General features: G+C 59.2%; 6 protein-coding genes across 6 annotated transcripts in view; 1 reads left to right on the top strand and 5 right to left on the bottom strand.

The window, feature by feature from the left end:
* Window positions 1–162, top strand: part of VDBG_08673 (sodium/bile acid cotransporter) — a gene marked incomplete at both ends in the record, with an annotated part of 1,653 nt that extends 1,491 nt beyond the window's left edge. The window contains one exon of the mRNA XM_003000831.1: window positions 55–162. Coding sequence (XP_003000877.1) covers window positions 55–162 — 108 coding nt within the window. The remainder of the gene's footprint in view (window positions 1–54) is intronic.
* A 361-nt stretch (window positions 163–523) lies between these two features.
* VDBG_08672 (beta-glucosidase A) lies at window positions 524–2,500 on the bottom strand (the record flags this gene model as incomplete). Its single annotated transcript, XM_003000830.1, has 2 exons — window positions 524–1,910; window positions 2,284–2,500. 2 exons carry the CDS (start codon window positions 2,325–2,327, stop codon window positions 524–526), a joined length of 1,431 nt encoding a protein of 476 aa, XP_003000876.1.
* Window positions 2,501–5,137: 2,637 nt separating this feature from the next.
* Window positions 5,138–6,121, bottom strand: VDBG_08671 (conserved hypothetical protein; the record flags this gene model as incomplete). The annotated part of the gene is made up of 2 exons (XM_003000829.1): window positions 5,138–5,865; window positions 6,001–6,121. 2 exons carry the CDS (start codon window positions 6,119–6,121, stop codon window positions 5,138–5,140), a joined length of 849 nt encoding a protein of 282 aa, XP_003000875.1.
* Window positions 6,122–6,558: 437 nt separating this feature from the next.
* On the bottom strand, window positions 6,559–6,795 carry VDBG_08670 (2,5-diketo-D-gluconic acid reductase A; the record flags this gene model as incomplete). The annotated part of the gene is made up of 1 exon (XM_003000828.1): window positions 6,559–6,795. One exon carries the CDS (start codon window positions 6,793–6,795, stop codon window positions 6,559–6,561), a length of 237 nt encoding a protein of 78 aa, XP_003000874.1.
* A 483-nt stretch (window positions 6,796–7,278) lies between these two features.
* VDBG_08669 (aldo-keto reductase) lies at window positions 7,279–7,602 on the bottom strand (the record flags this gene model as incomplete). The annotated part of the gene is made up of 1 exon (XM_003000827.1): window positions 7,279–7,602. The coding sequence occupies one exon, from the start codon at window positions 7,600–7,602 to the stop codon at window positions 7,279–7,281; it is 324 nt and encodes a 107-aa protein (XP_003000873.1).
* A 405-nt stretch (window positions 7,603–8,007) lies between these two features.
* On the bottom strand, window positions 8,008–9,975 carry VDBG_08668 (FACT complex subunit pob-3; the record flags this gene model as incomplete). The annotated part of the gene is made up of 4 exons (XM_003000826.1): window positions 8,008–8,629; window positions 8,712–9,083; window positions 9,143–9,874; window positions 9,965–9,975. 4 exons carry the CDS (start codon window positions 9,973–9,975, stop codon window positions 8,008–8,010), a joined length of 1,737 nt encoding a protein of 578 aa, XP_003000872.1.
* Between the last annotated feature and the right edge of the window lie 1,224 nt (window positions 9,976–11,199).

Below are 11,199 nucleotides of genomic sequence, written 5' to 3'. Positions count from 1 at the left end.
TTTTGGTAGTAGCCTCGGCGGGTTGCAGCAAGCATGCACATTGCCTGTCAACAGGGTATGGCGGGCGGAAGTTCGTCCTGCGTCGACATGTCGGGAACGGCATCAGGCAGCGCTGCCGCTGCCCAGAATCTTATCGAGGTAGGCCCCGGGCGAGAGGATTAGCTAGCGATGCATAACAGGAGGTCATATTGGTCTTGTGAGCGTCATGTGGGACTCGGAGCTTCTACCGTCCGTATGATGAAATCTTGGGTCCTATGATATGCATGCCATCAAGTGCACACGTTGTCGTCGATTGGCAATTTTCGTGTCCAGGGTCCCTGGTGCATAGATTCATCTTTCATTTCATCTGGCAGGGGAGCTAGATCCCGTGCCCTAGCCAACTTTCATACATCATGAAGCGGGTGGAAGCCATTCCTCCGCATGCCCGGCCTCTGTCATCCGGTATACACAACAATTTTCCCAAAAAGGAAGCCCGCCTCTTTCAATGGGCTCCTCGCGCTCGCCCTCCTCTAGCAAGTAACACTTAGGACTTCTCGATGACGCTTTCGAAGAGAGCCTTGAGGCTCTTGGCGCTCTTCTTGGGGTAGCGCTTCTGGTCGTTCTCGTAGTCGACGTAGGTGACGCCGAAACGTGTGACGTAGCCCTCAGCCCATTCAAAGTTGTCAAGCAGAGACCAGGCCATGTAGCCCTGGACCTTGCAGCCATCCTCGGAGACGGCCTTTGCCATAGCCTTGACGTACGTGTCAAAGTATTCGGTACGCAGAGTGTCGTCGAGAATCTCGTCAATGGGCTTGTCGGACTCGCCGAGGACAGACGTGCCGCTCTCGGTGACGTAGATGGTGGGGTAGTTGTAGCGCTTGGACAGCCAGTTGATGAGGTCGCGGAAGCCCTGGGGGTTGGGGCGCAGCCAAGGCGACTCGGTCTCGGGGCCGATGCAGTCGCCAGCCTTGTTGTAGAAGAGGCACTCGAGGTTTCCGAGGTGGTCCTCAGCGGGGGGAGTGCCGTCAAGGTGGCGGACGTAGTTAGCGGTGTAGTGGTTCATGCCGTAGAAGTCGTTGGAACCCTTGACGAGAGCCTCCTCCTCAGGGGTGAACTCAGGCAGACGGTCGCCGAGCTGCTTGCGCATCGAGTCGGGGTACTTGCCGAAGTAGACGGGGTCGGCGAACCACGAGATGGCAAACTCGATCTTGCGGTTGGCGGCCTCGACATCCTTGGGGTCCTCGGGATCCCAGGGGTAGGTGGCGTCGCCGTTCAGGGTGATGCCGATCTGGCCCTGGTCAGTGGGCTTGAACTCCTCGCGGTAGACCTTGACGGCACGGCCGTGGGCGACGAGGAGGTTGTGGCCGACGATCCAGGGCTCGCGGGAGGTGTCACCCTCGGCGGAGCGCTCGCGATCGGAGGTGCGGCCGGGGGCGAAGGCGCCAATGCCGTAGCCGAGGATAGAGGAGCACCAGGGCTCGTTGAAGGTGATCCAGTTCTTGACCTTGGGGAGGGCCTTGAAGACGACGCGAGCGTAGTTCTCAAAGTCGAGAGGGAACTCCTCGCGGTTCAGAAGACCGCCGTAGCGCTTGTCAAGACCAGAGGGAACATCCCAGTGGAGCAGGGTGATGAAGGGGGTAATGTCGTTGGCGAGCAGGTCGTCGACGAACTTGACGTAGTGGTCAATGCCGGCCTGGTTGACGGGGTCGTTGCGGCCACCCTCGGGGATGATGCGGGCCCAGGAGAGAGAGAAACGGTAGACCTTGGCACCGAGCTGCTTCATCAGGGCAATGTCCTCAGCCGTGCGCTTGTACGAGTCGCAAGCGACGACACCAGACGAGCCGTCGGCAATCTTGCCGGGAATCTTGCAGAAGTCATCCCAAATGGTAGGGCCACGGCCGTCGGCCTCGATGGAGCCCTCAATCTGGTAGCTGCAGCCGTGACATGTGGTTAGCCAAGCAATTTCCCAGCAGGCCGGTTCTTGTTGTCGGTTGGGGGACGAGTGTCATTCATGAAGGGGCCCCGCCGCCAGGACTGGGTAAATGGCATTATGGGGCGGAGGATGGAGAAGGTAGGAGAGGGGTAGCGGCCTGGAGAGCAGAAGCGCGGGGGTCAGGGGTCGTGAGGGCGGAAGGAGCAAACGCCGCCCGATGGAGAGAGAGGGAGGGGCTAGATGGAGAGTGATCACATCCGTACAGCGGAAGTTCATCCGAAAGGAGCCAAGTCGCGAGGTTTTGCGAGGACAAAGAATGTGCGGTTGGGGTAAGCAGCAATGAGATTTGCTTTTTTTTTTCCTGTACTTACGCAGCCGTAGCGAAGCCCCAGAGGAAGTCGGCAGGAAGAGACATGACGTGGGTGCTGGGGTCTGTGTTTTACTGTTGAGTCGTGGGGTATCAAGAGAGATTCTGGCGTTCTCGACGTTCGAATTTTGACCGGCAAAACTGGAGGGGCGACGCGAAGCGGGACGTCTGTGGGATAGAACCGCGCAAGGGATTCTATCGTCAGGACGAGAGGAGAGATGGTGATAGGTATCGAAGCGGGTGGTAGAGCAAAAAGAGAGGAGAGGAGAGGAGGCCTGAGAAAAAGAAGAGACGACAATGCCCGCTTCTTATATCGCGATGGACGGGAGGCTAGGTGCATGACAGGCAAGCCTGTACCAGGATGCAATTCCCATCTCGGGGTCAATCAATGAATGGCATGGGCCACAGCAGTCTGGTCAGGCATGGCGAGGCGGCGTGCTCTGCGGATGAGGGGCCGAGGCGGCTGCCCCGGGGCCCACGAGCTGTGATTCGGACCGTCGTGACCGAGAAGAGGCTAAGGGGTTGCCGGCCAGGGGGGGGGAGGCGAGATACCCTAGGCCGACAGGGTCCATCGTGGTGTGGTCGGGTTGGGAGGAGATCGTGATGGTGTGGGAGACCATCGTCGAGTATACCAAGGGAAGCAAGCGAAGAGTGGCACATTGGGCGTAGAGAAGACGAAGGAGAGAAGGGGGGGGAGGCCAAACGAGGCCAGAAGTCACGTACCTGCAGACTGGTGTACCATTGGGGGAAGGGCAGGATCCCCCCTGGTGCACCCCTTCTTGCCCTTGGCTTTGCATGCCAGTGCCATGCAGGCAGTGACTGCACCGCAGGGCGTAATTACTTGTACGGGGCAAGCAGGCAGGTAGGTATCACAGAGGCTGTTTACCCCGCCGTGGGGTTCCTCTACAGCGCACAAGCAGAGTACGAACACCTGGGTTGGAGGTACCCAAGTTCTTGAGCAGTGGATGTCACCTGGGAGGGCAGTCGCTTTGGGGCGTAGGTACGCCCCTTCCCCACCTTTTTCTTTCCTTCCACCCGCAGGCTGGGGCCGCGCTTGCCCCGAATGAGGAGGGTGAGGGGATAGAGGGGACAGAAGGGTCATCCATGCATCTCACGCCCTGACGGCCAAAACCAAACGACGGCCCGTCTTTCCGAAAAAGCAGTGTTCTTCAGAGGACAGAAAGGGCAGAAAGGGCCTCTCGCTCATCACCCAACAGCAAGCAGTCTCTTACTCGTCGTTGGCCCCGTGATCTTTTGCCGACACTTCCAAGTTTCGCCCTACGCGAGAGATATGCCGACTCGACCCCTTCAAACGAAAGCAAGAAAACAGGAATGCCCCAAAAAGGTAGTTCCGCCCAGGAGGCTGTTTCGATATCCCGCGCGTAGAAGCCCCAGATGACCTCTTTCTTCTCCAGTCTGGGACCAACTACAGAACCGATCTCTCATTCATTCATGCCGCTCGTCCCACGCCGCCGCTTTGGGATGGATCTCCAACGTAGGAACCCCCCCCCCCGGGGGCTCCCAAGCTATTCCCATCCGAGCCTCCGCCCTCCAAGGATATCACTACACTTTGGCTTATTTCGCCGCTTGGTCACAAACCGCACCTCAACCTCTCTCTTCCCCTCCGGACTTTCTCCGTCTCGCGATGCCTGTTCTCGATGGATAATTACCCTGTCCACTTATTCATCTTGCTCCTCACTCTCGTGATCATATTGGCCGGATCCATCCGTCCATGCAAGCCGTGCTCAAGGTTGAACTGGATGCGCGCGTCTTCTCGAATCCAGCCGAACCGGGTGCTCCTGGCCAGCTGCTTGCCGCCGCCCGCCTCGCCTCACTGCATTTAATCAATGATCAACTGAAACAGGTCGATTGCAGGCCCCTCCGGCATCGCAAAACGACCGCCCATCTTGCCCTTCTTATCACATTAAACAACTCACCACCGTCGTAGCATTCGGGTCATCAATGGCAGGGAAAGAGAGAAAAGTGCGCATCGTCTCGAGCCCAGCTACGCGCGACGTCTTGTTCAGGCCCGCCTCAGCCGGCCCGGGACTGTCGAGCCAACGAGCCATCGGCCCTGCACACCCACGGAAACGGGAACCAAAATCATTAGCACTCGCCATCCCGTCACTCGGGCTGCGCCTTTATCTGCCTGTCCCATCGACAGCCCACATGAGAAATTCCCCGAAAGCCGCCTCTCAAAGTCCGTCGCACTCCCACCTTTCGCAACCCACCTCCAACGTCATCTGTCTGTAGTTTCCAAGGATTGTGCTGCCTGTGCATATTCGTCAATTGATGACAAGATCCATTGGAAAAAAAGGCAGAGAACAAGACGCGGGTGAGGAAGGAACATTTTTTTCACCCGGGAGCGCACAGCATCAAGGAATACACATAGTATAACTCGTCCTAGGTATCGTGGCGGAAACCTGGAAAACGAGATTGAGCATCTCGCGTCCGGCATTATGCGGATAGCTAGGACGCCGACCCAGAGACATATCCACTCCCTTGTGACCTCGGTGGCTCTCCCTCCTGCCCTCGCCCGCCTTGCTTCATCAATCATGCTCCCTTGTGGTACCGGCCATCCGTGAGCACGAGCACGCGTCGCTTTTCAAACCCGGTGAGCAACAATCCGGGCCGCCTCTCCCCCCTCACCGAACGTCGGGGTTCGGGACGAGAGACGACGCCTCAGCCATGTAGCCTCTCAGGGCCCGAACCCATGCGCCATCCTGGTCTCTTTTTGCAACGCATATAGTACAGGTCGGAGAAACGCCATTGACTGCTCTATGCACGACATGGTACGTGGCTCCCTCTTGCCAAGCAGACGCCTAGCATGGCACAACGCAGCAGTATGGGCGATCCCATCAGTGCGTGCCCTCTGCAGCCACATCCGAGTCACCGCGGTCGCGCAGCTTGCGCTTGCCAGTCTTGGAGCCAGCGTTGCTCCTGTTCCCGCTGCTCATGTTCCCGCTGCTCATGTCCACATCCTCGACCTCTGGTGCAACGTTGCCGTCTCGGTCATCATCGTCCTCGGTCCACTCGACAATCTCCCACTCGACAGTCGTCGTGCCGTTCCTTCTCTCCGTGATACTGTGGCCCTGCCGCACCGTCTTTCCTAGTCGGGAACCCTCGACGAGGCTGTTGAACCAAGGCACGCTCTGGGATTCCCTATTGCTAGCCGCGCGCCTCGCTATCTGTACCGTCCTAACGCCAGACTTGTTTTCGGACTCGACATCAGGCTCAGGCTCAGGTTCAGAATCAGGCTCGGGCTCGGCCTCGGGCGACCTGGTGTCTTCGAGCTCAGGGAGCAGCCCCATGTCCTCGAGGTCCCGCAGGTCCTCGCCGGCCAGGCTCGCAAGCGTCAGCTGGATAAAATCGGCCTCGCGCTGGGGCCGCTCCGTCCAGAAGGATAGTGGCGTGCCGCAGTACCCGCAGAAGTAGCGCTTCGTCTGCCGCTGCGCAGGGTCCTGGCTCTCGAAGACGCGGTGGATCATGGCGTGCGTCTCGTCGGGGAAGAAGGGCGTCGTTGAGCTGCGGTGCCACGCGAGGGGCACGCGCAGGAAGGCGGCCAAGGGCGTGGCCAGGGAACTGCCTAGTGTGTTGTGTTAGCATGGCCGCGAGGCGATCACTATTGTTTGTCCAGCATTCTCGCAAGGTGCTTGGTTGCACAAAGCAAAGCAAAGCAGCATGTGGACTTTGTGAATTGAAACTCCCGATTAAAGCTTACGATGCAGGGAGTCTGTGTTGAAAATGACCTGGGCCAGCTCAGTCTCGTTTTCCGGCACGTCGATGATGTAACGATTGCGGCCACAGTGACAGCCCCCACGCAGAGGGCGGAGCAAACTCATTGTGGCAGGGGGGGGCTGGAGGTCAGGTAGTTTGGAGAAGAAAGAAAGGCCTGCGGGCGTTTGAGTAAAGTACGTGAACTTGTCACGGAGGTGATGAGTTGATGAGTTGATAGAGGCTCCAGAAGAAATTGAACGCAATGAAATAGTGCGCAACTCCGGTCTTGGGATGATGAGATGGGGACTGGACTGTTGCCTTGAAGAGTTGATAGGCAGCTGGGGAGCACAGCATGATCGTGACAGCACCAGCTCCAGCACAGTGCAGCTGCTTGCGGCACTCGTGGTGGGGCAGCTTCCTTCCCTCACGAACCCCCCCACTCTCCGTCTTCGTTCACTGTTGTCCGTGGCGCCGTGGCTGCCGCTGGGCCAGTGGCGCCGCTCACCGTTCACCGTTCACCTCAGTGACCGAGCTGGACACCGAGACCTCACCTCCTTCGCTGTTAATGAATGAGATGCGGACAGAGAGAGCCCTCCTTGCCCTGATCCAGCCCGTCGAGCATTTTCATGTCCTCCTCCTCGAGCGCAAAGTCAAACACGTCGGCATTCTCTCTCATCCGCGCCTCAGACGTACTCTTGACCAACGGCACCCATCCCTTCTGCAGGCTGTACCGCACCAGCACCTGCGCCGCCGTCTTGCCGTGCTTCTCGCCGAGTCCGCGCAGGGTCGGGTCTGCCATTTTCGTCCCGCGCACGAGAGGGCTCCATGCCTGGATCACGATGCCGTGTCGTTCGCAGTAGGCGACGAGCGCGCGCTGCTGGCACCACGGGTGAAGCTGTGCTCGTTCTGGTCAGCACGGCGCTCTCTGTTCTCCCTATATATATACATATATATATATATATATGTGTGTGTGTGTGTGTGTGTGTGTATTGATATGTAGGAAGAGATATGTGGGAAAAAAAAAAGGGGGAAGAGCTCCCCCTCGATCTGTTTCACGCTCGGGGGGCCAGCGCCCCCGAATACAACCTCATCCTCCTCCAGCTGCTCGATCCCAAAAGTTTGCTCACCCCGACCGCCCCGCGCCGCCCCCCTCACCCCCGTACCGACTCCAGGCGCCCGCCAAAGCGCCCGCCGCTCGGGGCACGGCCGGGGCACGAAGAAACAGGCCGACGTAGGGGGGCCGTCCCCGCCGTTGTCGCCGGCCGCCGGCCCCCCCTGCCTGTCATGCGGCCCACGGTCTCGCGGACGGGAGCGCAGCGTGCGGGCGCGCGCTGCCGTCCTTGCGATGGATCTTGGTCGTCAGGAAGACGGCCGAGCGGGGGAGGCCAGAGGCCTGGAGGGCGTTGCCGACTTCCGTTTCGTTGGCGTAGAGCTGCGCCGAGTCGAGGTGGCGGTAGCCGACTGCGAGGGCGGAGAGGCAGGCCTGTGTGCAGGCCGAGCGCGGCGTCTGGTAGACGCCGAAGCCGAGGCGCGGGATGGCCGTGTCGGTGCCGGGAAGCAGAACCGTGTCGTGAAGGGAGAGGATGGCGGGTGGCTGCGAGGCCATGATGTCGGTGTCTGTGTTCTTCTGCCCTCAGGGTGTCAACAGTGAGTGTGAGAGGTGCAAGAGGCATTTGAGATGACAATTCGCTGGTTCAAGTGATTGATGAGTCACCTGCCTGCACTGTACGAGGCACGACAGAGCAGACCTTTTCATCTCATGTCAAAGTCAATTGAAATGGTATTCATTACCGATGCAGATCCAATGCTCGTCGCCATGGCACTGTTTGTCCCGGCAGACGTGAAAACTATACAGTGCCGGTGCGAGGCCTCGTGTGCCTCGCTGCCGCGTGTGCCTCGCTGCCACCCAGCCCCCCTTTGTCCGGAACGCCATGCCCATCTTCCCCGCGCCTGTTCTGGCGCGAGGTGAGACCCCGAAAAGAACGAGCCGCCAACGACAAGAAGACGACGATCAAGCCGTCTTCTTCTTCTTTTTGGGTCGCTCCTCGTCATCGTCGCCCCCGGCCTCGTCGTCATCGTCGTCGTCGTCGTCAGCATCGGCACCGCCCTCTTCGTTGTCGACGACGCTCTCGGCATCCTCCGAGTCTGACGTCTCCGGGTTCGAATCGTACTCTTCGGCGACGTCGCTCTCGCTGTCGGCCCTAAAGTCCTCGTCGACGCTCTCCTCGTCCTCGTCGGCGGACCCGCGGTCTGCCTTGTTGCCGACGACCTCGTCCTCCGAGTCGTCCATGGCCTCCTCCCGCAGCGCGGCCTTGAGCAGGTTGGCGTCCTCGTCAATCTCGTTCTTGACCCTCAGGTTCTTGAGCTTGAAGAACGTCTCCAGCCCCTTGAGGTCCTCGCGGCTAATGTTGCTGAACTGCGTCGAGCCGGCGCCGTTCTTCATGAGAACGGTTATGTCAAACGTGGACAGGGCGGAAACGGCGCCGCCCACACGCGAGAAGGTGATGGACGCCGTCTGCTCGTAGGCAATGTACGTCGCTGGCTTGGGGATGAACATGAAGGCCTTCTCGAGACAGTAGAGGAAGCCCTCGCTCGCCTTGATCGAACACTTGATGCCCAGCTGGTTGCGGTGCCTAGAGTGGGGGGGCGGGAGGGGTCAGCACAACAGTCGCCTCGAAATAAAAAATAAAAAAAACGGCATAGGGGTTGTCATACGTTTGGAAATCTTTCGCAGGCGTGGTCACCTTCTTATTGGCCAGGCCGCGGAAGATATAGGTGATGACCTGGTGGAGAGGCTGCTCGTAGTGAGACTGCAGCTTGTCGCCGTACTTCTCCTTGATCTGCTCCTCGGTGAGGTTGACGTCGAGCGTGACCTCCTCGTCCTTCTTAAACTGCATGACGACAAAGGGGTATCTCGTCTGGCCCTGCCTCAGGGGAGGATCTAGGCCCACGCAGAGCATGACGTGCGCGTCATCTGGCTTGGGGAGCACCATGAACTTCTTGATGGCCTCGTACTGGATTTTGTAGTCGTAGGTTTTTCCGCGGAGTCGAAACGACGTGTCATACATGTCGATGTCGAACCGTCCTCTGTTGGCATCGTGTCAGCATGTTCCTCGTAGGCGGGGCCACCTCGCGGTGCAGCATACCTCGGCGTCAGGTGCAGAATGTCGAGGAACTGCGCAATGGCGTCGCCGGCCGTCTCTCCAATCTCGGCCTTCTCCATCAGGGTATCGTAGAAGAGCGTCACGGCGTTCTTCTCCTCTTGGCCTCCGCCGGCATCACTTCCCGCATCGTCGTCGTCCGTCTCCTTCTTGGCGACGCCGGGAATGTAGAAGCGCATCTCGACGAGCTGGTCCTTGCCAGCACCCGCCTTCTTGCCCTTGCCACGCGCACCGTCGAGAGTCCCGTTGGTGCCTGTGTCGTTCTCGTCGGTGGGGGCGGCAAACTCGACGGCGACCTCGTTGCGGCCAGCGAGGTTGGTGTTGGAGATTTCCGAGTAGGGCACCTCAAAGGCCGGACGATTCTGCACGTTGAAGGACAGCTCAGCCTTGCCGAACTCCGCCTTGCCCCAGTTCCAGCCGCGCAGGGCGTGCTCCTTGTTCTCGAGGGTCGTGCTGTACCAGTTTTTGAAGAGCTTCGACAGGCGCTCGAACTCGTCCTGCGGGAAGCCGTCGAGCTGGATGATGCGGGTGTCGCGGCTGAGGATCTTGATCTCGTAGCCCTTGGCGGCGCGACTCCACTGGGCGGATGCGATGGCGCTGGCGTCGAGGGTGAAGGTGTCACCTCCGCCGGCGGGCTTCCATCCCAGGCCCGTCTCGGCGAATCTGCACTTGCCGCTTGACTTGGACAGATCCAGGAAGATGCTGTCGAAGCTCTCGCTGTACGGTGGTGAAGGGGTCCTGGTCAGCAGCCATTCGCACACCATCGTCTCAAGAGGGCGTAGCTAGGCAGGAGGAAGGCCAACGTACATTGCAGCCATGACTCGGTTGGCGCGTGGTTTCTCTTCTCTTTTTGGCGGAACGTGTACGTCTTGGAGAGTGGAAAAGATACAATAGGTCTCGCAGCCGTCAAAAATGAAAGCTTCGTGATGACACTCGGGCGAATTGAGGATGGACGAGCTTGTGTCGGGGTACTACAAGGTGGGCGGCCGAGGGTGGGAAATTTCACTGGCGAAGTCGCGGTCCGTCGCGCTGGGCGATGGGCTGGCTGTTGGAGCTGGCTGGGGGTAGGCAGAGAGAAGCAGGGGGGGTTGAGTACTTGGTCGAGACCAGTCTTTCAGCGGTGGGAGGTACTTTACGCGGTGTTGACGTGGCCGTTGTGGTCTGCCGTATTCGCACCTCTCACATGAGTTATGTTTATGTGCATATCGGGGTAATCGTAGAAACAGCCCGCACCGCCTTCGAGTCTCCACTCCACGTCTCTCTCTCTACCACTTCCCCCACACCATTTCACTTCTGCTCTGGGGGTGCTCCGATCGCCCCAGCTCCTGTATTCCGCACCCTGTTAGTTGGCCAGGCCACTGTTCAAACTCGAGTGCCTCGCCGTCTGGTACACGGCAAGGCTCCCTCGACATGCCGAAAGAAATGGCTGAAGGGTGTGTCCGCCATGTGAACATCAATCCTCTCTTCCAGCTCCAGCTCAGAGTACCGACATGAAGCTGCCTCGCAAATTCCAGGCCACTCTCCGAGGCCCTCTCAGATCGTCGAGGCTACTCCATTTCGTGGTTACAGGCGGTGGAGGTAGGTGAGATTGCGGGGGAATAACCCACAACTAGATTCCATCCCCCAACCGCTGAGCGGCCAACCGCCGGTTAGCCTAGCTTAAGCTGCTGCTCGAGCCGGGGTTCGCTGTGGCCAGCTTCGGCTTCGGGTGACGGGAGACTGGGACACCTCCCCCAAACCAGTCCCATCCTGGGTCTTCAAGGAGAGAAAGCTTGTTCTCATTTCTACCAACTGTCGTCATTGTCGAATTGGCTGACTGCTACTTCACTTTCCAACCCCGTCAAACCAACCGCCCATCGCACAGCACAGCTGGCCTTGTCTCACCGTCACAGCACGTATCGCCAACGCCAGTCACTTCGGTTCACTGCTCCCATCATGTCCAGTCCTCCTTCACGGCTCAAGAACCTGCTTGGTCATTTCCTGCCCTCGTCACAACCCACAGCGCTGCCGAATACAAGCACAACTACAACGTCCACCAGCTC

This window comes from Verticillium alfalfae, genomic scaffold (assembly GCF_000150825.1).
Source record: "Verticillium alfalfae VaMs.102 supercont1.13 genomic scaffold, whole genome shotgun sequence".
NCBI classification, from domain to species: Eukaryota; Fungi; Ascomycota; class Sordariomycetes; order Glomerellales; family Plectosphaerellaceae; genus Verticillium; species Verticillium alfalfae.
Note: the sequence above shows the minus strand (reverse complement) of the source record. Positions and strands in the feature narration are given on the sequence as shown.